Source organism: Wasmannia auropunctata, unplaced genomic scaffold (assembly GCF_000956235.1).
Source record: "Wasmannia auropunctata unplaced genomic scaffold, wasmannia.A_1.0 LD336063.1, whole genome shotgun sequence".
Classification (NCBI taxonomy): Eukaryota; Metazoa; Arthropoda; class Insecta; order Hymenoptera; family Formicidae; genus Wasmannia; species Wasmannia auropunctata.
This window is the reverse complement of record NW_012026827.1, coordinates 977,412-1,004,205: the sequence shown is the minus strand read 5'-3', so window position 1 is coordinate 1,004,205 and position 26,794 is coordinate 977,412. Positions and strand designations below refer to the sequence as shown.

Here is a 26,794-nt window from a genome sequence, read left to right as displayed (position 1 = left end):
TGCTCTGCATTTTGCAACGATCTGTGTTACGTAACATTGCTAGACAAAACTTTAATATAAAAAAAACTTGTAAGATTCTCTATATCGATTTATACTTGAATATGTATCTAAAATGAAAAGAAATACTTAAAAATTCCCGAACTTTTACGTACGTGATTTGAAGTAAATACGTGCGACAATTCTGAATGTTTCCGGGCTAAGGCTTTATAAATTTTATGATTTTTCAGAGGAATCAACTCACATGCAAATGCATGCACACATGTAAAATCATGCTAGTCCCAGAAGCAACGAGAATAAGAAATAAAGTGTAATTTATGAGCCTTGCGCCGCGCGCCAAGCTTTTCACCTGTTCTTCGCGGACGTTTCTTATCCTTTTTTCACCCTCCCCACTCTTCTTGCATCGTCTCTGCTCCATCCGCTGCCATCGCACCCGAGAGCAAATTGCGCGCATCTCGCAATATCAATTTTCGTGCTCAATACATTCGGCTGCGGCGTGATGACCGATAATGACCGGTTATTACAATAAAGTATGCGCGCGTCACCCGTCGCATTTCCGCGCATCGTGTAACTTCATAACAAACTTCTGTCATGAATGATCGACTTTCTTGCTCATCCTTTTGGTACAAGCTGTCTTAATTAAGGCACGAACGTAGAGCCCTTTTAGGGGGCTTTTAACATTTATAATAAAAAAATTATATCAAGCACGATAATTATATTTCATATTGTATTATGCAAGATAAACTAACATAAAAATAAAATAAAAAATATTCCAAGCAATTAAATACATATATATATATCCAGAAATATTTTAAATCTATTAGGAGTGTAACTTTTTTTTTTATTTGATAAAATCTATCATCCATTTGGAAAACATCGTAATCGGTGCATGAGGAATGAAATATGTAGTGAAAGTCACTTGCAATATGTTTACCTTGCCGACGCTATCTCGTGTACTCGTGTACATACTTAAGAGGGATAAAGTGCTAGGTAAAGCATGTGAAAATTTAAGCGATCGGTACAAGACGGCAAGAGAGTTCCTTGACGAGATTTTTCACACGGAATCTCGCGTCTCACGCGCGGGACTCGGCCATGTGTGCCATGTGTGCAGCGCGCAAAGACTTATGGCCTTGGCACTTAATATGCAGCGGTAAAGTCATTAGAGTAAATCGACTATTAGATTATCAAGATACGAGGCGGCGCGTAGCGCGCGACGTCTCTTTTTCGTATAATCTTACCCGCTTACCGCGCGCGCGCGCGCGCGCGAACGATCGAGCCGCGTCTTAACGAGCCGCGCGGATGCGAGATGCAGTTGCGACAGAGAGCACCGGACAGATATTTATCACCGCGGCGTCGCCGAGACACGCGGAAAACTTCGCCGCCGATAATTAAAGTCGGGATTTATTATCGCGCTCTTCATTGTGGCGCTAATCTTTTATCGCGCTTGGATTTATCGCCGGTCGAGACTATAAGCGCGTTGCGTTGAGGCCTGTTTGAACGGATTGTCTCGTTATTACCACTCTTTTTATCGTAAAAGCGATATTATCTTTCATATAATATTAATTAATGTTGCTAATCGATTTTATTTTTAAGTAAAATTTCCAATAGCCATCCATTTTATAGGTATGAAAAAAATATTTGACGCAATAATATGCGTTATGACTAACTTGAGATATGAACCGCATATTAGATTCGTATCTTATTTCATCTGTGTATCTGATATCAAATTTCCAAAATTAACTGTGTCAAATAAGATTTTCTCAAGATGTCGATGTCAATATGTCAGGCGGATATCCGCACCTCGAGACAGCGTTGCGCACTTGCAGCTATACGTTATAACACGACGCGGATAGACGGTTCGGGTATCGTCCCGTTTTCTAAATGGATCTTTATTGGACAGAGTTATCGCATTTATCGCGGCGCGATCGGCGTTATGTAGACGCGCCAGACGATTTTCGCAAAATGAATCTTTCGTAATTACACGGAAAGCGGTGTGTGCCTCGCTTCGCCTTGGGCTCACGCGAGCTTCGGCATCCATCAATGTCGTCTTCGGCATCAGGTCGAGGAATGTCGAGAGGAATTGTGCGCCATCGATAATAACCGTCCCACGATCGGCCACGACGACGAAAAAGGTCTCTTTCGCTACTAATAACGTCTTATTAGCACGACCGCGGTGACACATGAAGGATGACCGTAATGAGGCCCTTTACATCTTAACGTGACAAATTGCGATTGCGCACGTTACCTCGCGACTCTCGGCGGAATCATGCGTGCGTGCGTGCGTGCGTGCGAGCGTGCGTGCGTGCGTTCCCGTGCGTGAGCACGCGTTGGTCAAACGAGAGAAATCTCGATCGAGTTTTCCAACGTGGCGAAACCGCTGCGAGTGCCATTCGAATATTTCCCATCGTTGCGAGCGGCGCAGCCATGCTCGCCACGCTCGTGTCATTCTTAGAATCGCCGATCAGCCGTTCATAGCGGTTTATAAACGGCTTCGTCTGTTTAACAAACGTTGGATGTCAGGTACATTGGCAATTTCCTCAGGCAATTTTCTCGTTGTTTCGCGATACATTTTTACACGCGGATGTAATCGTGCAGATTTTTTTAATTCTCGTGCGTTTCCTGTGTTTCTATAACGTATGATAGTGTCATCTTAATGACAGCTTCGAGGAATAAGGAGAATGATACAGATTACCACGGCGCTTAATCTTGTTACGAAAAACAAGCGGAATCGAATTAACGGCTTAACGTGGCTTATTCGTGGCTTAACGAGAATTCGTCCTCCTAAGCGTCAAGAGACAAGCGGAGCAGCCTTTTTGCGCGAAGGCGTGTCGAGCTGCGGGCGCGCTAAGGATGCGGTGCGCCGAGGAGTAACGCCGGACGCAATAATGCCCGGGCCGTGATGAGCGCGATAGATCTCCCCGGTAGTAACCGTAACGAACGAGACGATGGCGATGGCAGCGGCCTGACAAAGTAGACAATCCGGCGATTGCGAGCCACTTCTATGCGTCGCTACACACGAAAGTCCTCCCTAGGCGTTGAAATTACAGAAAGCAGGATCTGCATTGAGGCTTAGTTAAATCTATACCTTATAGACTGAATACATAATTCCAGAATTTGCAATCGTGAATTATACCTGGCGATGTTGTAGCTATTGGATAAAAAAATAACTGAAATTATGTAAAAAATTGCGTATCAAGATAGGCGAGCTTGATTAAAATACAGTCGAACCTCTATAAGAAGACGAAAATTTTGTTTATTCCCTTCCACTCCACTGCGGAAAACCTCTATAAATCGAAATAAAACTTACTTTAACTCGAATTTAAAGTAGTCAGACCTCTACAAGTCGAAGTTTACTTCTATAAATCAAACTTCTATTGTCGCTGTCTCTATAATTCAAAGTCATGTGTAATAATGAGTATAACAGCCTGGTATTTGTTTTATGATTACATTTATTGTATGTATGCAGTAAATAATTCGCTGTCAAATATTGAGTTTTTTTTTCTTTGAAAAGCCATTATAATCGGAAAATTATAAAAAAACCTCTGTAAGTCGAATTTTCATATCAACCCTCTTTTATTCGAATTTCGAAGTTCGACTTACAGAGGTGAACTTTGACTTGTAGAAATGTAGAGATTTGGCTACTTTAAATTCGAGTTACAGAGGTAAAATATATATCTAAATGCCTGACAAATAATTCAAGTTAAAATAGATTTTATTTAGTCTTATAGAGGTTTTCGAGTTGTAGAGGTTCGAGTTATCGAGGTTCGACTGTATCTACAATCAAGATTTTAGTAAATAGAAACAATTCTTGAAACTCGTGCATATCCAGCGAATAAAAATGAGAGGTGAATGCCGCTCTGAATTGAATCCCTTCGGGAGAAAAGTCGAGGCGCGGAGCAATCGGCAAACGGAGGGGCATAAAGGGGTCCGCTCTTGATTATCCCCCGGAGGATCACGATGCTCGCGAAGAGAACGAACGAACGAATCGGTAGTGCGCCGAACGCGGGGAGGCGTGTATATCCTTCACGTGACACGGGAACGAATGGCTCGGCTGGTAGTACCCGGGGAGTAGCAATATATACCTGGGTTACACAGTGCCCAGTGACTAATGAACCTTTACAGTCACCTTTACGTCCGACTGTCGACGCAGCGTGACTGGCTGAGTTTATTGCCGATGCTAATTCACGCGGGTCTCAGCAATTAGAGGCCACCGATGGGAGCTGCCGCGTGTGTGAGGAGGGAGGCCTTATCCACCTGCAGCGGAACTCCCTCATCGATTTCTCAGCGCGCGGCGATGCCTGCCGATATCGCTCCCGTCTGTCGACGGCGATAACTCGTCCCGGATACAACAATGCGTGTTAATTAAGGTTTACTCGAAACCAAGAAAACTCCCCGATCGTAAATAGTATCACGTGCCCGTAAATTGTCCGGTTTTAAATACGAAACGTGGCAGAATCCCGGATTAGTTTCACCAGTCAGGCTGCAGACGGCGAACATGGCTATAAAATTTAACATGCGCTGCATTTCTATCTCGTAAATAATTAAGATGTTAAAAGGTAAAAATGTCTATAAACGTGTGTAAAGATTTCATGCAGCGCTTTCCACTCGTTACACACACATCAGCTGTGCCTCATCGTCCCGGAATAATGTCAATCGGCGATCGTCACGCGGCGTCGTCCTTCTAATTCTCCAGCCTACGTCCGCGCAATCGCATGTCGCCGTCCGTGTTTCTAATTTACGGGCGACGTCCATCTGTCCTGGCATAGCTCGACAAGTCGACGCGCGGCGTGTCTCTTATGTGCATATAGAGAAGGACAAAATCCTTTCTTGGTCAGTGACAGCTCCGACGAGGGATACACGCCAAAGGGATCCAGGTGATGGAGAAGGCAGGGGGCGAAGGCGCGGAAGGTCACGCGGAAAAACCGGTATGCCGGTAGCACGTACGGCTAATGACGGGGCGCAGGCGGCGGTCATCAGGATACACTGTGGCAGCGGGTCTTCGCGGGGTCCGCTGATGACGATGACGAACGGTGCAGCTGTGGACGCGCCCGTCGAGAGAAACTTGTCGCCGAAAGGAATATTCATATATATACAGCCGTATAGCTGCGCGAGTCTACGCCTCGAGAAATCGTTAGTGCATTGTGCCTGAGAAACCTCGCGTTCTCATCGGGACATCGTAAGGACAAAGACCGTATTACGAATCACGAGTGTCTAATGGAGCAGAATATTTGATGTGCTTTGTATTGTGGAATGCAGCTAAAAGTCAGATCTAACCCGATACACAAATAGCGAAAGTAATCGACTTGTGAACGGTATTAACATCAAATCATAATTTTAATATGCGTATTTTATTATATAAGATTCTTTCTTTATTTTGTACAATGACGAAAGGCATGCGTTTATTAATTTCCTGACACTCGATAAATGCAAGTGTGAGCGCGGACTTCGAATGATAATTAATTCCATTGAAATAAATATTCGATGTAATAATGGCTAATTAACATCATTGAAATAAACATAATAACGACTTCACGTAAACGGCAAGACCGTAAATGGGTGTGTGCTTGGCTCCTATTTGACTCGACGCTATATACGTACTCATGTCGATATGGACCACAGCGTATACACACCGCGCGCACATACACCGCCGATAGTGATTGATGATGATTAGCCGTCGATTTGCCGATAAGGAAACGTTATGGTAGATCAGGTCCGTATTTACTGTGCTATGACGTGGACCGTGATATTAAAACGTCGCGTATGTTCGCGTCAATCGCCGAACAATACGCAATTACAGCGAAGCGCGAACGCACGATCGCTTACATTCGTACTTTCCAGTCCGATCGCGATATATCAAATGTCATCATACACTACGTGTAAGTTCACAAAATACACGATTAATTAGGACATTTCACCGGCAAAACGACACAAGAATTCAAGTATAACCTTTCAGATTTAAAAATGGATAAATTCGAGAAAATAAGTAGATAAATAGATAAAAATTTATAAATTATATAAATAATAAATAGAAATTTATAAATTTATAAAAAGATAAAATAAGTAATCGGACAGTTTAACTTCTCGAGCGGTGACCCGTTCGAGCGACCGCGTAACAAGTCAATACCTATTACTAGGTTTTACGATCTCGTAAGAACATCATAACTGGGAACGTTATTCGGCTGTTTGCAGCGTGTAACCGCTTGAGTTAGCAGGGAACACACACCGGGAGTCGCGAGCTTCGTTGAACGCGCTTGGAGAGATCACGGACTCGCAACCGCCGCGCCGCGCAGATATACATTGTCGCGAAGATACAGATCTACCTGCGTGACAATCGCCGGACAACAAAGAGAGGTGCATTGGTACGGCGAACGTGCGATTCTACCTGCTACCGGTTACGCGCGATGCGCGATGCGTGCCGATAAGCAATCTCGCAATCGCGCACGATCCCCACATCTTTTCCGGCATATTAGCCGCGACAACGCGTCCGTAACGTCCGTAAATCTTGCCCGAATAGAATAAGGCGATAGAACACAGACGATCTTAGTTCAATTATCGAATGCTCCTCCGTGCATAACTTCATATGCATTCACGGACTGCATCGCTACATCACGAAATGAAATTACGAAATTATAATTAAAATCGTTATATATGTACCCATCAATACAAACTTAAGTAGTTAAGTGGACATTATATATTAATGAATGTGAAATAGAGTCCTAGGAACTTCTGCTTTTAGAGACGAAATAAAAATAATTGATTTCCACTTTATATACGTGCTGCTGTATTTTCTTGCATTTTCAGCATCAATGCAATCAACTTCTATTTGCTTTTTCTAGAAATAAAAAACGTAAGTCAAATTACAAAATAAGTAGCAGAAATTTTAGAAACCCCACATTTACAGTTGAGGATTGAACGGTCTTGAAAATTAAAATAAAGACAAAGATAATCTTCGAAAAGTTTGATGTCAAAATTGTTGATGTCAAGAAACAATTTTAATACATAACAGATAATTTTAATGTTTCAAGGAATTCTATTCATATACTATTCGCCAAAAGCTAATAACAAGCGTGAACGATTATTCTTCGAGAGTGAGATCGTCTCGACCCACCGCGTAGCCGAGTATCTTCTGTATTCCCGTAGCAAGTCATGGTCGCGACCGGTCAGAGGCAAGACACCGAGAAGATGCGAACGCGTTTAAGGGTCTCGCTGGGACACTCGGAACACATTAAGGGTCTATATCTCGCCTAAAGGGACGAAGGCAGAGATCGTGGCTCGTTCTGGCACTACCAGTCGTTATGTCGCCCGATGTAGCATGGTAAATAAAACTTGGCGTTTGTCGGTCGATAACAATTGTGTGTCCGCCAGATGCTGCAAAACAGCAAGGCACTGTACGAATGTAGATCACATCCAATTCCTCTACCGTAGCCTAAATCAATTTAAGCATATAGAATCGTAAGTCTTTTGGAGATAATTTTGCAAAATATATCTCACATGTCACTCTAAATGCCTATTATTAATTAAAATTTAAAAATTACAAGTTTATATTATGAGCAGAAGAAGAATATGCGAAGATTCCCGCGTTTATAAAAAAATATATACGCGCATTTTCATGGATTTGCACTGAAGTACATTCGCGTATGTTTTTATGACATGCATTCAGAGCAGATTCCGGAGAAATTTCGGTATCAAATCTTGGACAGCCAAGATAGAATCCGGATTTTTGCCCTCGTACCGACGTTTTATAGCCGTGTAAATTTTCTGCTTGATCGCCTCGCGGTCCTAAACGATTTACGATACGATCTTGCGAGAAGGATATTTCACCAGCATCGCATGAAGGATACTCGCGCTAAAAGCACGGATCTAAAATCAAAATCTAAAATTTCTTTCTTTTTCCTAATATTGAAAAAGAGGTACAATAGTTTCCGTAAATAATTACAATTACCAAGCCAATTTGGATATTTCTCATTGTATAAAAATATAGAATAATCAAAAATAATGCCAAAAAATATAATCGAAAGCCTCATATATAAAAAATAAATTTTGTTTGTATAATTATCAACGTGATATTATGTATAATACAATAAATAGTATTATTTAAGATTGAAAAAAGTGAATCGATCTATCAAAGGCGTGTTCAAAAAATATATTGAAAGTTGCAATTGAACCGTTCCTTTGAAGACGGAAAGAACATGCAGTTAAAGCCCGTGTAAAACACTGTTATTTGATTTTTCCATCGTTCTATCCTGAAGCCTCCTAGTTAGTGTAATTGCCGCACGCCCACGGGCCCTTCGAAAGACCACCAGGTAGTCGATCGGTGATCAGCAGCTTATGTTGTTTCCAACCATTGGTAAATATCTTGTACAATCAAACGGAACTTCAAAATCCTTTGGGGTGTCCTGCTCTTTCTCTCTAAATTAGATTTCTACACTACTTGTCAAGTTTCTGCAGGACCTTTATACACACAGGATCGGTTGTTTAATTAAGTTGCGTAAATCTGTTAAGTATCATAATGTAAACTAAGAGATAAAATGTTATCGACTTTATTGCGAAGACAAGATTGGCCAGGATATTTAGTCCTAGAAATCATGTTTCGCGTTCCTAAACACGTTTCCTAAACAGGACTCAATGACACCTCGATGAATTCACCTGCACGACATTCAACAGATCGACATTGTCGCCCTGACAACTTGTCCGTATCTGTAACATTGAATAGCTTCGACGAGCGAGAGATCGCCGCATCGGCGGATGATTCATAAAACATGAATCTTGAGGAGAGGACAGAAGAAACATCGCGCGCGATGTGTATACGACACTGAAATGACAACTCGGAGAACGCGCGCGAGGATCAAATCACACCCGAGCAATTATACATTAATTTCTAATGACGCAATCGCCCATTAACGCGCCCCCTATCTCTTTTCTCGACATTTTCGTCCTTCATTTCCAGCCCGAAGGGGTTAGGCACCCGCTTTCGCATGCATATTGCATAATCAAGCATGCAGCAGGTACGAGAGCGAATTCACGGCAGATTCCGGGTACTTTTCTCGCGCGAAGTACACGCGCGTCCGTCCGAGTGAGATTCACGCGCGCGTCAGGACAAAATTACCGCGGACTTTTTTTTTTTATTTCTTCTTTTCCATCGTGCCGGCCTCTAACACCAACCTGACTCGTCGGCGGCGCGGCGGCGACAGTTGAAAATAGTTTCGCGCCGACGAGCCGTGACTAAACGAACGGAAAACGATGGGCAGCCGGACTGACAGCGTCTATGCGCGCGTCATTATCCACTCCAGGTGCTGCAGCGCGCCGCGGCGCACGGCATATTTGCATGTCAGCGCGAATGCCGCGCGCGGCCGCGAGAGCGGTCCGTGACGTTCCGCACGACGCGACGAAAGGAAAAAGGAGAAAGGGAAAGAAAAACAAAAAAGAAGAAACGAGAGAAGAAAAGGGAGGAAAGAAGGAAAGAGAAAAGTCGCGCGCTCGCTCGAGGACGGGCGGAAAAAACTCCGGAACGATTTCAGGCGCGTTTCTCCCCCTCCCCCCCCCTCCCGCCCCCTCCGCTTCGGAAGTGAAACGAGACGCGCCTTCAGATAGAACAAACATAGGCGCGTCGGACGCACCAACAACGAGCCCGCGGCGTCAGGACGAGGAGAACAGGTAGACTCCGCGTCGGGTGCCTGATTACGTGTGCACGCACATGTGTGTATGTGTGTGTAGGTACGCGTGCACGTGCATACGCACGCACTCGATCGCGCTCGCTCGTACAAACCGCCGCGCCGTCGCGTTTTTACAAGAGACTCTCTCTCTCTCTCTCTCTCTCCCTTTCTGCCTTCACCAGATGCGGCGTCGGCACCACGGCGGGACCTTCGTAACCAGCATCCTCGGCCACAGCCTGCACCACCGGGACTTTCGTATAAATCAAAGCTTCGTTTCGCGCGGATTCCCCCTCGACCGGCCCTCGTAGGTAGGTAGGTATAATATCTTACGTCGGGGTCAAGGTGAATGCGTCACGCTCGTTTACGGGTTACACACGTGCGTGGATTAAGTACCACTACGGGCCATCGGGTACCAGAAAGAAAACTAATCTTCCCGTTTCGCGTTTGACGGCGCGGGGGCCTCTCTCGCGCCTCTCTCGCTCGCGCGCGGAGCCTTCCTGACGTCCCCCGGGCAGGTAACATCGCCGCGCGCGTTGTGGGTCCTGCCTGTTGCACAGGAATTTATTTACAGCCTCTCTTACATCGCTCAACGGTGGTTAAACATACCGAGCAACATTCTGCATCGTGAAATAAAAAGACTCGAAGTTTCTGACAAATTAATACGTCTTCCAGGATACACTCGATACACACTACGCGTTTGATTCTGTTCCAGCTTTAGAAATAATGTACAAACATGTGTAGCTTGAGAAACTGCATTGACATTTTTCCAACAATTTAATAAAATTTCTGATTTAATCGTATCAATCACGAGGACAAAACGCAGAAGTAAAAACGATGATACGCTGCCTCGCGTCTCATGTTACTCGATTATGCGGAATTTTTCTGACGCGATCGCGATCTTGTTTATTGACACGCAACATTATGCAGCTCCGTAAGGTGCCTTTCAGGAATTCGCCTTTCTTTCGCAATTGTTCCACCCGGTACTCTCGTACCTACGTGTCCGCGGCCTAGCCGCGGGTAGCCTAGATGAAAAAAAAAGTTGCTCGCCTCACCAGCGCGGCGCGGAGTTCGTGCTGAGAATAAATAAATTAATAAATCGATCGCGCGGCACGGCCGGAATGCACGCGTGCGGGAAAGAAAGGGCGCACGTACGCCGCGCATACCTTTGCCCGCGTATACGGGTACCTTTCAAATAATTCTCGAACACGCGCGGCTGCGGCGGGAGAAAAGAAAATTAAATGTCGATGCACACCGATGTTATCGGCTCCATTTTAATAAAGGCAAAATGCAATACACGACTCAAGAATCTCCGATGACGTGATCAAACGGCAGTGCATCATCCGAGCCTGCTAGGGGAGCTTGACGCTTGACACGGAAAGTGTTAAATTTGACGATTAATAAAATATATCAAATAATATTTTTAAGTTAAATAATATTTTTAATAAAATATATAAAATATTTTTATTTTATTTAATAAAATATTTTTAATAAAATATATCAAATAATATTTTTAAGTAATAGTAATTGCGCGCTATATACTAGAGCTGATCAAAATTAAAGAATTATTTTGATAATTTCACATGAAAATTATTCGATTCAGATCTATACGTTGTATAATATACATATACAAAGTTTCACTCTATTTTGCATATATATATGCAGCTCCTGCCATCCAAATATGTATGCCTTAGATCGTTATCTAAAATTTAGCTACACGCGTTACGATGTCATGTTTTGTCCATTTCTCGCCATTGTCTACAATAAGAGAGTTTTTATGCTACTGACTTGCAACAATCTAAGCATGATTTTCCGAATGATTTTTGCAAGTAATCCTGCCACAATAGCAACAGGGTATCTCAACTCCATCCGTATTAAGTTGTACTAATAGTTTCTCGATAAACTTGAACATATAAGCTTCCTTGAGCAAAAATTTCAGCTCATCAGGATATTCCAACGATACATTTTGTACTTTATATAAAATAGAAAGTTCAAAGAGCTGAGATTAATTAAAAGATTAAATGAGATTTAAAGTGCTGTCCGTTTGCAAAATCAATCGAAAAAATCAAGTTAACTATTCACACGATCAAAATCCGATTTACGAAGAGACCCGTCATTTGCAACGTTAATCTTTCAACGCGTCTGAAAAAGAGCAGCAGACTTCGCATTTGTGAACGAGACACCGTTAATGTTTGATGTAACGTCAGCGAAGCACCGGGTATATCGAAAGCGGATTCATTGACATTTATTTATGAATGCTTGGTAAGGGCTCGGCGCGCTCGATAGTCTCCGTATTAACATTTAGCGCGCGCCGCCGCCGTTATGTTTCATCGTCACGAGGCGTGTCATTGTACCGCGTACGCCGCGCAATTTGCTCCAATTTTTTTCTCTCCTAATACACAAGCGACGCGACGCAGCACACCGTGCGTCTTCTCGTAAACAGGAGTGCCCCAGAGAGTGGCCGCGCGATCTCGGGGAAGATGAAAAAGTAGACGCCGCCTGCGCGACGCACCGGTATGCAATCTCGTGATTGACTCGCCTACATTTTCCGCGCTTTTTTCCACTCCGCGTTCGTTCTTTCCGCCTGTATATCTAGCACACAGGCCCACCGCGCGCCCGAGAAAGTCGCGGAACGTTCGCGGAAATCGGGCTGGGCGTGACGTATGATTTGTGTTTCAATCTCGACGAGATTTCTTGCCCCGATTCTTGTCGCTATACGAGCAAGCCCGTCCGTCTTTCGCTGCGGAATCACGTAGGAACGACATCCACAACAAATTGCATTACCACAAGAATTATAATACGATTTATAGTTACCGGCAAGAAAATTCGAACATTTTAAAGCATCGGTTTGCACCAAAATCACGTCTAATTCATCGTGAAGAAATAAATGGATTCGTCAAAAAATCTGTTTGAAACAATTATATGGTATAAGTAATAGAGACACTTGTATCTTCAGTGCAACAATTAATACAAAATTGCGTCAATAATTTGTAGTTTAAGTTCGTCTAATAACGGAATGTTTGCATACATAAAACGCGTCCGTCTTTTATGCTTCTTAATTCCGTGACGTTATCAATGCCCGGCTTGACGGTTCTTATTTCATCCGCCGACCGAATCAGTGCATAACTCAAACGTCACCCAGCACGACGTAGATCTATCAAGCGTCCGCCCGCGGGCCGGGAGAATCGACAGAAAGAGAATGGAAGCCGCGCGACGGATTAATCTCGAGCGCGCAACGTTCAAGCACCGGCGTACCGGACCGCGGGACCAACGCAAGCATAATTCATTATTTTTGCGCTGTCAACCCTCGCGTATTCTGTTGTCTCCGAAAGACTAAACTACGTTCTGCTGCGGTGCTCAGGAAATTGAAAGGACGGCGCGTGTGCGACTTTTTACCATTTCATACCGCGCTCGAGTTCTTGCAAATTCTTGCGCACAGAGAAAAAAATGTTTGGTATTTGTAACTGTAATTATAAAGTACTATAATTATGATTATTACTACTATAATGTTAGTAATAATAATTATAGGCATATAAGTTTTATCAACAAATATATATAGACATCAACAAAAATTTAGAAACTTACTTTACATTATATTTATTATTTATACTATATAAAAATGGTTGCGATTATCATTAGGTATTTAACTATAATTTCTAGTCATTTTGCGGATCCAACCATATAATATAGTTAACCCTAAAATGGCTATAAATTATAGCTATAAATAATGATAATTGCAACTATTTTTATGATAATAATAACTATAATATATAGCAAGTTTCAAAATTTTGATTAATGTTTTATTAATTCTTAATACTAGGTATACACACTGTTTTTTTGACTACGACGTCGTACACACACTGGGGTCCCGGAGATCCCATCCATATTTATTGCTGAACTCCAGTAAAAATGGACATATTTCGATTAATTTTTTTGCAATCGATAGAAAATTGATCAAGGAACAAGCCGATAATGTTTAAAAGTCGATAGAATTAAGAGCTTCAAAATATACGTCAAAGAAAAAGCAAAGTTCAAAAACGCGAAAATATCTCGATTGCTGGGATCCCAGGGACCCCAGTATGTATATCTAGAATTAACAACAACTACATATATTTGTTGATAAAACTAGACATATAATTATTATTGCTAACATTATAGTAGTAATAATCATAATCATAGTTAAAAATACCAGAAATTTTTCTCTCAGTGCGGCGGATTTTCATTCGATCGTCTCGCGCCCCCGTTTTTACGTCCCTGTATTGTAAACTTGTATTTAAGGGAGGAGCATTATAAACACAAAAATGTATAAAACGCCTCTCTCTCTCTCTCTCTCTCTACTATTTATTACTACAGATATGTTAATAATAAATAATGTTCGATTCGTTTTGCTCGCAATTCTGTACGTATACATGAGTAATTTTAGAAATGCGACGACCGGAACATTGAATTACTCCTAAACGTGACGGACCGTTATGCCATTGAACGCTTCTTTTGGTAATAACATCCACCGCATCCGCGCTGCTCTAAATCGCATTTGCATGCAAAGCACCTCGAAACGGCACAAATACCTGTTCTCTCGACGGTACGGAGCAACGGCGCGGTCGAATCTACCCGCGTCGTCCGCTGCGGCGGCATGGCACACACGGCGGGGCAATACGGCACCGATTTGCAGGCGAGGTAGTTTAGATGCACTTTGCGATTTGTCACGGAGTCCAGCGTGCCGCCCGTTACGACAACCGATCGAAATCGATGTTTATGGGCGAGAGCGCGGCGCGGCGCGGCGCGGCCGATGGCGCGGTGGCAATAATGCAGGTTGGGTAACTAACGCGGGTGACTCGATGAGCCGGACCGCGCCGGGAGTATGGGAAACGCCGCGCGTTTTGCGCGACTCTGTTCCCTCGCTATTGTGCGCGCGCCAACGCCGACGGTGACAGAAACCGCGGCGGAGATTTATTCGCCACGTCGCGGACACGGACAACACCTTGCTCTCGTTCGCGTGCTCCACTTTTAACGCGCCGTCAGCGCGCGCTCCTATATACTCGGGGTTTCATAATTTTCCTCCAGCGAGACCTAATGCAGACTTTTTTTGCTGACGGGAATGTTTTTGCGAACGCCCGCAATGTCGCGTTAAGCGACGCGAGGTGATAAAAAATTTTGCCATTGCGATTCGCATGCGGTTTCTCCGGAGAGAGGCCGTATCATAAAAGTCTAATAACCGGCTAATAATGAACGCATGTTTTCCAATTAGCGCGCTACCTGTCCGTGTGTCAAAAACTATTATATCATCTCTCGTGTTTGAATCTCTTGAGTAACATATATCCTATCCCAATATCGCACGCAAATTTCTAATATCGAAATCCTTTTAGCGTGGAAGCGAGCGATGATTTTCCCGCCGGCAAACGGGGCTGACAGCTTTTACAAGTCACGACACAAGCGCTACGACGCGGACGTGCCACGGCGACAAGTGGGTAACCGCTCGAACGGAAAATAGCGGATTATCGTAGACGCGTCGTCGTCGCGAGCGCCGCGCCGCGTTACAGAACAGCCGGCCGGCGACGCGAAATTAATAATCCGTCGTTCCTTATGCCTCGTTATCGCGCATCGTCACGTCTTTATAACGCGGCCGACCCCCATACGTCAGATGTTATCTCGCCGGTATCTCGTACGGCTAGCAGCTAGTAAAGTAAGTGCGAGTAAGTATAAACTACCGCGCTGTGCGAGCCACCACCCTCGATGTTCCGCCCCAGCGAATAGATAACATCTTCGTGCATACACTCGCTCTGTCTCTCTCCCCCCCCCCCCACCTCTCGCGCCTCTCTTTCTCGCGCGGCATCTCTCCGTCGAGCGCCTTCTCCTCTCAACCCTTCCGCTCAACAGCTCCGCGACCGATCGCCCGGAGGCTTCCCTACGAGCCCAGCTACTTCAGTAGCTGCACCATCTGGGCACCATAAATCCCCGTTAGCCGTCTATGCCGCGCCGATATACGCGCGGACACGAGCGAACGTCCGTCGAACCGTACCGCGATTTCTGATTTCGGCAAACGGCCGGCTGCAGATTCTTAGATTTCACGAAGAAGATTACGTCTCGGATTCGGTAATATATTCCACGCGTTTTAAACATCAATTTCCACGTGTGAACGGTATGTATTACTGTTTTTTCTTTTATTTCTTAGTTTGACGAAAGGGAACAAATATAAAACTATTGTATATTACGGAAAAATACAAGAAAAATATTTTTCAATGCAACAATATAAACTTTAAACTTTTACTCTTTTAACTTTCTTAAAATTATAGAGGCAAAAATGGACATGACGGTAAATCGTAAGCAGCGTATATACACAAATTTCAGAATTTAAAGACATGTTTTAGTTATAAAATTGCATTTGCGTTGTGTATCTTTGGAATAACAGTTTGATAAAAATAATTCATATATTTCGTATGTAGGCGCAAATAATTAATGCTATTTTATATTTCTTTCCTTTTGCTATATTAGCAAGAAGTAATTTCTACGACTTCCTTTATTGCCGACTTAATGAACGCGGTGTACTTGTTTTATTTTTCAAAGACTCAAATTATGGCATTTGGAAAGCTCCAATGAATAGAATGAATAATTAATTCGGCGGCTTGCTCTTTCGCGATTTTACACGGCATCTTTGTAGAAGCGTGTGAGAAGCTTAGCCTTGGCTAATTATAAGAATAAAAACTGTATAAAAACTGCATAAAAGACGAGTCTTTCCCAACAGCATCTTAAGTATCTATAAAAAATTGTGTAATAACGAACATGTAAATAGATGACTATACTTTTCTTCTCTTGTGAATTGAATTAATTAAAATTTATTTCTTGCCCTCTACATATAGAATCATTTGCTACATCAATCTTACTACCCTATTTTCTTTCATAGATCTCTAATAATATATGTAGTAGGAAATCAATACATGACCCGCTTATTTTGAAAATACGGTTTCGGCCCTCGAAATAAATGATTCGATTAATAAACTGGTGTGACATGACGGTTTCTATTTGCATTATCGATACAACGCTCGGATACCAATAATACCGCGCATTGAAAAGTAAATCTTCCGGTTTGAGGGTCAAGTCGGGTTCGCGCGGCAGGTTCAACCGACAAACGTGGGCGACTCGTTTGAGCGCGCTTCGCATCGGCATCGCGCCGGGCTCGCCGACGTGTTGGAGATCGCTCGAATGCCGATAACTGATAATTGTAGCACCGTGCTCGACCACGGGCATATCGGCATCTCCGGAGATGTCGATCCCCGCTGTTGAAGCCGTAGCGGACCGCGGTCGTACAAGCCACCACCGCGTGGGAGAGCGTGTTGGCAACCTGGATCCGGAGAGGTTCTGCTCCTGCTCGCCCTGCTCCTTCTACCTCCTCTGCGTCCCACAGCTCCGTCCCGTTCTCTCGTCCCCATCGTCCTCCCCCTCTCCCCCCTCCTTCCTCCTCCCCCGGTTTTCTATGGGAACCTGACGAAGAGATCCCTCCTAACCGCCGCAATATATTGCCATTTGTTCCGCTCGCTATAAGGCAATCGAATAGGTTTGTCAGTATCGCGGAATCGAACCCTCGAATCCCCCTTCCCGCCCCCCTACCCGTCCGGGGAAGGAGAGTGAGTTGATCTTGACCGTTATTTCGCCGGCGCGAATATGGTCCCGGCTGCACGGGTGATACCGTGCGAGGATTACATCGCCAGGGCTCAACTACGATCGCGCGCCTCCATCGATACCCCTAACGTATATACCTACCTATGCGGGAATCTACCTCGTTTTCTCGCCGCGCCGGATTTTTCGTGTTCCTCCTCCCGTGCAGTGCGCTTGTTATTCATTTGTTGATCGTAGATCTTCTTCGGCAAGAAACATCGCCGTCGTGGACGTGTAGCGCGGCGGAGATTACGTTAACGATCGTATAGAGCCGATCCTGTTCTACGAGCAAGAATTCGAATGTAAAGCGGTCGCGGTAGAAGAAAACGCCAGTTACATATGGATAACACTCCTTTTAATTTTAAACTATCCTCTTTAATTTTAAGAGCCACTTCATCTTAATAGCATGAAAAGAAAATATTACAATATTACTTAAATATAAAAAAGATAAATAAAACAAGTAGACTCTTTTATATTTTTAATGGCATGACAAGGATATTATTCTTTGTCTTTTTATTTCAGAAAGATTTTTTCTGTTTCAATAAAAAAAAAACACTTTTTCTACTTATTAGATTTCACTGCATATTCAAAAATACCACATATATATATATATATATATATATATATATATATATATATATGTATATATAATCAAACAAAATATATAGAAATAACCTTGCAAAGATTAGTTTGTGATTTAATTTTCGTGATAATTGACGAGCGGAAGGATGGTTCCTCGCGCGATTCTGTCAGCAGGGAAGCTTCGATCGGTGCAAAAGTAGTCTTTAAATAAGCGTGGCTTCCTTAAAATAAACATATATGAGAGGAGAAATACATAAGTATGAGTGTCATTTCCGTGGCACTGGCTCGCGGGACATATCCGCAATTACCGCGCAACACGACCACGCGAAATACACACAATGTATTAACGCTTATGCACGAGGAGGAGAGGTTAAAGGTTGCAGACTTCGTTGTACGTTGTTGCAAACTTACTGCGCGACTTTCAGCCGACGACGGTAAAATGCTAAAAAGGAATTAAGCGATAAACGCTTTAGGTATATCGCTAGGATAGCCGAACGTGTATCTTCGCGAAAATATTTTCTCTCGATACAAGTGGTAACATAACTGTACGCGATTGAAAGAATTTACTTAGAAAAAGTAACAAAATAATTATATAAACGATCAATCACAGCACATGATCGTTAGACAAAATGAAATCGAAAGACAAGAATATATACCATTAAATGATCAGATAACTTTCAATCTATTAATTACTCAAACTATTTAACGAAATTTACATATAAGTATATATCTTTTTAAATTAATTTTTAAAAATAATGCGGGCTTTATAAAATAACTATATATAAAAAATACAAAGCAAAATTATATTATTTTCAATGAAATGAAACCTTCTGCAGCATTTTAAAGAGCTTCGACGCGGGGAATATCGTTAAGTGAAACATCTTTAGTCGCAGGCGCTCGATGCTTATCATCTCGCTCTCCGCGGGGCAGAAACATCGGGGGGAACGAAGATACTAATCGCGACAGCGCGCGACCGGTATTATAAATAGGAAAATAATATTGGACATGTCGTCTCACGTAAGCAGGTTGCACTGGTAGAGAGCGACGAGCCCCGGCGATTCGCGAAGCGATCTATCACCGCCGATCCGATCGACGAGAAGATATAAGACTCGCGTACGCGAGTCGATGATCGCTTACAACGACGCGCCTCGCGGGGACAACTGTGGAATCTCTCGGATTTTCTTTCCACGTCGCGTAAAAACGTCGCGCCGCGAAACGACTCTTTGTCGATCGTGAATTATTATGACGTTAACGGGATCGTGTGACGCGCGGCACCGTCGGTCGTGCGGCGGTGACTTCGAGCGTTGCGTTGTCATTAATCGCTGATACAAGACTTGGGAAATCATTCCGAACGATGACGTTAACACGAAGGATATTCAATGATCCGTAGAACTGTATAAGCAACGCATAGTAACTTTAAAACGCCATCTATAATGAGACTTAAAATTTAAGACTTAAGAAAATTAGCCAATCACAATCGATTATTCTTCTCACGTGGAATAAATAATTGACTACACGGAAAGAACAATTTTGCTAAATCCAGATCTGAAAATAAAGTAATTTTGTGCGAAAATCAAAATAATTGCTAGAATATCAAAACGTTTTATAGCAATACTTATCAGTTTTAACATTCTAACCAATTATTTTAATGATTCAACAAAAAATTATTTTCAGATCCCTTTTTAGCAAAATTTTTAGACCTTTCAACAAAATCGTTCTTTCCGTGTAGAATTGATCAATTTTCTTTTAAATCTTAAATCTTAAGTCTCACTGTAGACATAAGTAAAATTAAATACAATAAAAGCACTTTATAATTTGTAACTAAATAATTAAATATATATTATTGTATAATAAGAATGAGAAGTAATATTACTTCTCTTGTGTGTAATTTTCTAAAAATCAACGTTTTAAAAGTTCGATATAATATCGTTTGCAGAATATATATCTCAGAAGCCTCCTATTTAATTTTAATTAGATAGATTTTTTTGATTAATTAAGAAGTAATGTTGTACCGAGTAAAATATCCAAGCGTATTTGAATAAATTCGTTAATTGAAGGAATAGCGTATTGTGAGAGAGAATGAATTTCCACACGTTTCCGCTTCAGAGTTCCGCGGGAACGCAAAGCGGATACGGGGAATTGAGAAATTGAATAAGAAAGACATCTGATTATTGGATTAATGTTCGCGTGTTCGGCAAACAAACACGCGTGGCGTGTAATTCGTTGATACATCGCTGAGCACAAGGTGTAATCATCCCGATGTTGCCCCTCGGTAATTGCAACGTTTCCGCCCGGTTGTTCAACAATGATTTTCCCCGATCGGCCCCGGCGATTCGACGGGAGGCCATCGGCGTTCGGCATACGGAGAAGGTCGGAACGTAATGAGTGATAATGGAAATTGCGTCTGCTACGCGGCCAACATTTTCAGCGAAAAGTCTTGGCATTCTCACGTGAAATTCTTTCGTAAACTATGACAGTGTTCCGCTTCCTCGATCGTGAATATTTTCGTGATTGCCACATGCGGGCCGATCGTCGTACGTAACCAACGTCGCGGAATATAATTCCTACAATTTCTCGATAATTTCTTTTGTTAGATAGAATCTTCCATTGTCATAATAATATGTCGAAAAAATAATTTTTCCATTATCGAACTATATTATCGATATTAATTTTGCTATTATGTTATGTCCTAAATAATTACTAATTAAAAATATGCTTTCGCTGTAACTTGATTGATCAAACAATTCGAAAACTCGTCGACGGTGGTGACGATTTAATTCGATTTAATTCCACGAGAAAACTAAATCGGCGTTCTGAACCTACGGGCAATCTGTGGGCAATCTATGGGCGTGAGTCGAGCACTATCAGATGCACAGCGAGTTAGATGACGCTGACGCACACCGGCGACGGTCGCATGTATACGTCGCGAAGAGAAGAACGGACAGGAATCGCGGAACATAATGCCACGCCGCCGTCGCTCGCTAATCCGCGGGAACGAAGCGAGATGCACAGATTGATGCATATCCTGCGTGTGAAGTCGCGGTGCAGGGGAAATAAACAGAGGGAGACGAGATTATCTTGACGAGAAGGAAGATTCCTAGAGAAATCTTCAATATGAAAAATAAGCGTTTAAAATTCGTCTTTCCTTTTTACTATTAGCACTTGGACAATTGCGAGATTCAAATTGGCGCGACCAGAGAAATTTCCAGTTTTCTATCTCACATCTTACAGTTCGTTCTCGTCAAACAATCCTACTTTTAATTTTATATTTTACTTACAACAGTCCAAATTTTATTAATACTGGGTCTACGCGAATTTGCATTCGAAAGAGATTTACGTACGGCAAGATTGAGCTTAAGATAACGAGATTTTCCTTCAGGATTTTCCTATCAATAATCTACGGATTGCAACGCAAACACGTTGCTGACGCGCACCCGAGGTCGCGGGACGCGTTATCGTTGATCTGACAGTGCGCGATCTTAAATCTTCCAGGAACGTTGCTCATTTCCCTGCGCGTCCCTCGACAGATTTTTTCCCGATACGAAGGAGAGCGTGATGGCTTTCTTCGCGGCGAAAGGATCTCCGCTTTGTTTTATCGAATCGAAAGCGAAATAAAGTACGCAAGGTCGTGTGACTTACCGCGCGCATTGAAACGGCCGAGGTGTAGCGTTTTATCGTCCGACGGAGACTTACCTGAAACAGAAAGTAATAATAATAATGAGTAACGCGCGTGAGAAATGAAGCGCAATATAGGTTATACGAGATCGCTTTAATTCCGATCGCGAGGCGACAGAACATACAAGACTGCAGTGCACATTAATTATATAGAACGTCATTGGAGCTTAATCTACAACGCAAGAGGAACGATTGAGAGACGTTCTTTCCCAACCGGAGGTCTCGGTGATGCCTCTTCGAGGCGCTGGCCTCTCGTTCCGTCCATTACCAATGTCCAGTTCCCACGTTTATATCTCATTTGTTACGAAGTCCGCGTTACAATCGCACAAACGACGCTGCCATCGTTGATAAGCTTGTAAACCGTACGATCTTAAAGGAGTTCCTGCGTTCTCGCGTGAGATAACAAATCTGTATGATAATCCGCGTAACGAGGCGTACAAAAATTTGGCCGCTTGTTGCATTCCCAGACGACGCGACGTGCCTTCGATCATCAACACTAGATAAAATAATTATATAGAAAAATACATCGATTTTTATTCTTTCTCTTGCGTTCACAACTGTAATTCTTTTATTTAAAAAAAAATTTATATTAACAATTAAAAACTCAATATTAAATGTAATTGGTTCTAAGTGTTTATTTAAAACATTAAATATTTTAAAATTATATTAGAAATTTTATATATATATTAATATAAAACACGTTAAATATTAATATGAAAAAATCTAAATTATCGCAGCATGCACTTTGTTGTCGATTAAATGCATAAGACGACAGTCGTTGATAATTCCAATCGCGAAATTTTCGCACAAGAATTATAAACAAATCAATTGTGGATCTATTAACAACTATAGAGTGAACATTAAAATATAAGATAAAGGGCTGATCGATGATCACCCGCGACAGGGTGGTCCGCGGGACGGTCTAATGACCCGCGCGGTGAATCAGCTACCTCTCGCAATCTGCAGGCGTAGTGGAGCCGCCGCGCCGCGCGCCGCGCCGTCGCGATCGCGCGGCGGAGACCTTCGTCCTTTCTCAGCGGCGGGAGGATGCGCGGCTCTCCTCAGGGTCCCTAGGCTCACTTACTCTTGCCGCTCACCAATTCCGGTTCCCACGTATACATTTCGTGCATGCGCAATGCCCGGCCGAGCGGCCGGTGTGTATATAGCGGTGGTAGCTCGTTAACCGGATAACGGTAGGTCGGCTTGCAGCACGGCCGCGCGCTGCAAGCACACAACACCACCGGCGAGCCCACGGCATCACCACGGCGCGGTCGAAGGTGCAACGGAGGCAAAAGGGAGAAAGAGAGACGGAGAGAAAGAGAGGAGGCGAAAGGGGGAGGGGGGAGGGGAGAGAGGGGCCCCCGGACGTGGCTTTACAGGGTATACTACAAGGTACCGGGAGAACGTCGGTCGATCCTCATGGACGCCCTTAGGCTCATAGCAGAGAGCCTACGTTAACGTGTCTATTTGAGATATCAGCGATCGGAGACCGACCGACCGACCGACCGACCGCGCGGGCACTGCACGGTACACGGCTGCTGCACGACGCGCCCGCCGCGCCGGCGACTTCGCCCTCGGGTCTTCGGTGCACGGCCCGCACTGACCGTCCGGATCCGTTCCGCAAGGTACATCGCGGACGACAGGTAGCCGTCAGCGTCTCTCCGCTCCGCGCGTGGGATCGATATAAGAGGACGCCCTGTAAACCCGCGCGAGCGGCGGCTACGGTAATTCACCTGGAACGGTTGGTTGCGTCGATTAAAAATTTATGACGCTCAAGAAATGTGTTGAACAATGACCGAGTCTCGCGGAGAGTTCTTTTATACAGTCTTTATCCATCTGAATATTTAATAACGATCTCTAACAAGCCTTTCTCTCATTAATATAGCTTCTTTTCCCAACGGCATACTTCACGTGCCAAAATAGTATTTCATTTAATGCAGCAAGTAGTCGTCGGAATTACATTTCTTCTAAATGCCTGAGGAGACTGAATTCAAAAAAAAGTTACCCACAAAAGCCGGGGTAACGTCAATTTATGGCGCGAATCATCCGGTAATATTAACGACGGCACGGACGCGCGGAGAAACTTATCGCCATATGTGAGTTCCGATTTGCGCCAACAAATTCATCAATTATTTTTGCCGTGTGATATTAACGATTAGCTTTCTCCGCGAGATGTCTGACAGGAAACGAGAAGCGTCAGGTGTCTCATTACTCCGTGCAAATTTCTAGCTCCTCCGCGAATAAATCCGAACAGGATATAGCGGCGGATGGTGATTTTTCGATATACGAGAGGTAATATTTCAGATTTAGGTAGAAAAACGTATATATCACGCGCGCAAAGAGACATTTAAAAATATATTAATGTCATCTCTTCTGGAGAGTGTCTTTCGAGAGTTGGAGAGGTTTTTCCTACTCTCAAAAAGTCGCCAAATATTTCTGGAACACATTATTCTTATGCCTTGTGCTGTCTCTTATTGTTTTTTCCTTTTATGCTTTAGTACCTACTTGCTCTCACCCAATCTTTATTACTTATTCTCCGTTTAAACTTAAAAGTTTCTCTCTAGTTTCACCTAGGTAGTTTAGTTTCACTTCTGACAGAACATTCTGCTCGGAGCAGAATGTTAAAAGGTGAATTCGCGTCACCGTACGTTGCGAATATTTTATGCGGGGAAAACGCGCGATATGTGGCCGCTTCTTTTTTTGCTCGGGGAACACACCGTTTGCGTGCTAAAACAAAGTTTCGCGAGGTCAGGCGCTCGTACTTGGCGCGTATATCACACACGCGCGGACAGATAATGCGAAATCAACGAGATCGCGGACTCGCAGGAAAAAAGAGAGAAAGCACTCGCGTACGCGACAGTGGCCTGACCGGTGGAAAAAAGAGTCGCGCGCAAAACACCCGCAATTAAATCGGTTATAAAGTACGAGTAATTTATGGCTCAGCGCATGAGGCGTGTCCCGCCCCTTGCGCCGTGGTGACACTCTTTAAGGCTTAAGGGACCTCCTAACGCATTAAATGCGTAATGAACGGGAGAGAAGCGCGCGCGTCCTTCGCGTGCTACGGCGCATTTTTCTAAGAGTGCCAATTAACGCCGCACCATTGTGCTATACGTTCAACTAAGAGACGCGCAATTTTTTCGCGAGTATTTGTATTATGCGCTCAGGTATATTCACAACTTGTTTGCACAGCGATTTGACAGCAACTTTATCGCCTTATTCAATTTCATATGTCATCGTTTACGATTTTCTACAATATATATACGTACAGAATGGCTGAAAAAGGTAATCTTGCAATTATAGGGAGAATTATTTAGGTACGAAAAATTAGCTAAAACGGATAAATGATTAGTAAACACTGCGACCATACACTACCATGTATGTTTTGTATTTAATCAATATAGATAACAGAAATTATGTCAGAACTATTTGTCAAATTTAGCAAGAAAGTTCCTCTATGACGTTTAATCAGTCCAGACTCCAATCCAAACTCCAATCATATTGGGTTATGAGACCTATATTTTCTTGCACATATTCTTAGAATATTGCTGCTATAAATTCTACGTATGACAGACAAATTTTTAGCAGATACCAAAAACAGCAATATAATTTAAGTGTAATATTTAGAATTCTAGCTAGAACAGCGGAACATTTCCCTGAGTGCTTAGAATATTTTATTCTACACTGAAAAAAGTAATCTTACAATTATATAGCGAGAATTATTTAGGTACGAAAAATTAGCTAAAATGGATAAGTTATTAGTAAGCACTGCGATACCACATACGTTTTGTATTTAATCAATATAGATGACAGAGATGGAAATTATATCTGAACTATTTGTCAAATTTAGCAAGAAAGTTTCTCTATGACGTTTAATAAAATCAGTCCAGACTCCAATCCTGACTCCAATCATATTTGGTCATGAGACCTATATTTTCTTGCATATATTCTTAGAATATTACTGCTATAAATTTTACGTATGACAGACAATTTTTTAGCAGATACAAAAAACAGCGATATAATTTAAACACATATTTATAATTCTAGCTGGAACAGCGAAATATTTCTCTAAGTGTATATACGATTAAACTACTTCTGTAGACGAACAACGATTCAATTTCGCCTCGATTTTTCAGATATTATATGTAACCTGTCTCGAGAAGAAGAGACTCTCTTCTTTCAAAGTATAAAATTTATCTTAATAAAAGATAAAAAATTGTGTCTTATAAATTTATTTTAATTTATATTTAGTGTTTATATTATAATAGGAGTATTCTGTTTGCAGACTTCGATTAATCCAGACCATCCAGACGAGCTTTCGTATCTCCTCGCCGGGAGATACACCGAGCGCGCATCAGGAAATCGAAATCATTCGATACGCGGCCTCACAAAAGCTAGCACGAGAAATAGACGGATTATGGCTACCGCAGCTGTCGCTGAGGTTCCGCTAGCACACCGCCGGCATCGCGCAACTGTATTTCGCAGCGTCATCTTGATAATGTGTCGGTCCCTCCCCTGTGTCTGCCCCCTGCCCCTCTCTTTCTCTCATCACCTTGCTTTTTGCACATTTCTTTTAAATGACCGTTTTAGAAATTCATAAATGTCGTTCCAGAGTCTCCTCGCACGCGTGGCTATTTTAATGAGCGATCACCTTCGAAAAATCGCTAAAAGCATCCTAAAACGCGAGTTTCACTCAACGGAGCTACATCGTATAATATCGGAGCCTTTAATTTCTTCTCTTCACGGAAACCAAAATCGCCGGGTAGCGATTTTATTTTTAAGAGAATGTGATTTGTGCGACGCGTGTGACTCTCGTGTGGTCGTTACGACGCGAATTTCCTATCGATTCTTGACGATTTTTATAGACGATAAAATATCGTCGAACCGCAGCTGTAAATTCGCTGAACCCAACGGTATGCGGACTCTCTTGTGTTTCTATATATTTCACTAATACTTAACGCAAGTTCTTTTCGCAAATCACCATGTTACAAATCAGATCTTTACGTCCCCAGCCACCCCAGCAAACTGACTGCATAAATATTAATAAATGTATTTGGATTAAGTTATCCTCTAACAATGAATTATACAAACTATAAAAATCTCGCTGCTTTAGCAAGAATTTTTTTTCATATTGATTGCTAAACTTAAGTCAATTTTTTTTTATCATATTGGCTACTTAAGTAAAGTATACTTAGTCTGAGAATATTATATTCATCTTTCTTTAAAACTGAAACAATGAT

At 42.7% G+C, this 26,794-nt stretch overlaps 1 protein-coding gene across 2 annotated transcripts in view; it reads left to right on the top strand.

Annotated features, from left to right (window-relative positions):
* The window catches only part of LOC105450339, a 250,151-nt gene extending 223,609 nt beyond the window's left edge, over window positions 1–26,542 (top strand). Inside the window, exon 6 of one of the 2 annotated variants that reach the window (XR_974451.1) lies at window positions 25,840–25,911. Coding sequence is in view for 1 of the 2 variants with exons in the window: in XM_011690131.1 (XP_011688433.1) it covers window positions 25,840–26,005 (166 nt within the window). In the remaining variant the exon portion in view is untranslated. Of the gene's footprint in view, window positions 1–25,839 lie in introns of both variants that reach the window. The other variant, XM_011690131.1, reaches the window with a different exon arrangement.
* The last annotated feature ends 252 nt before the right edge of the window (window positions 26,543–26,794 follow it).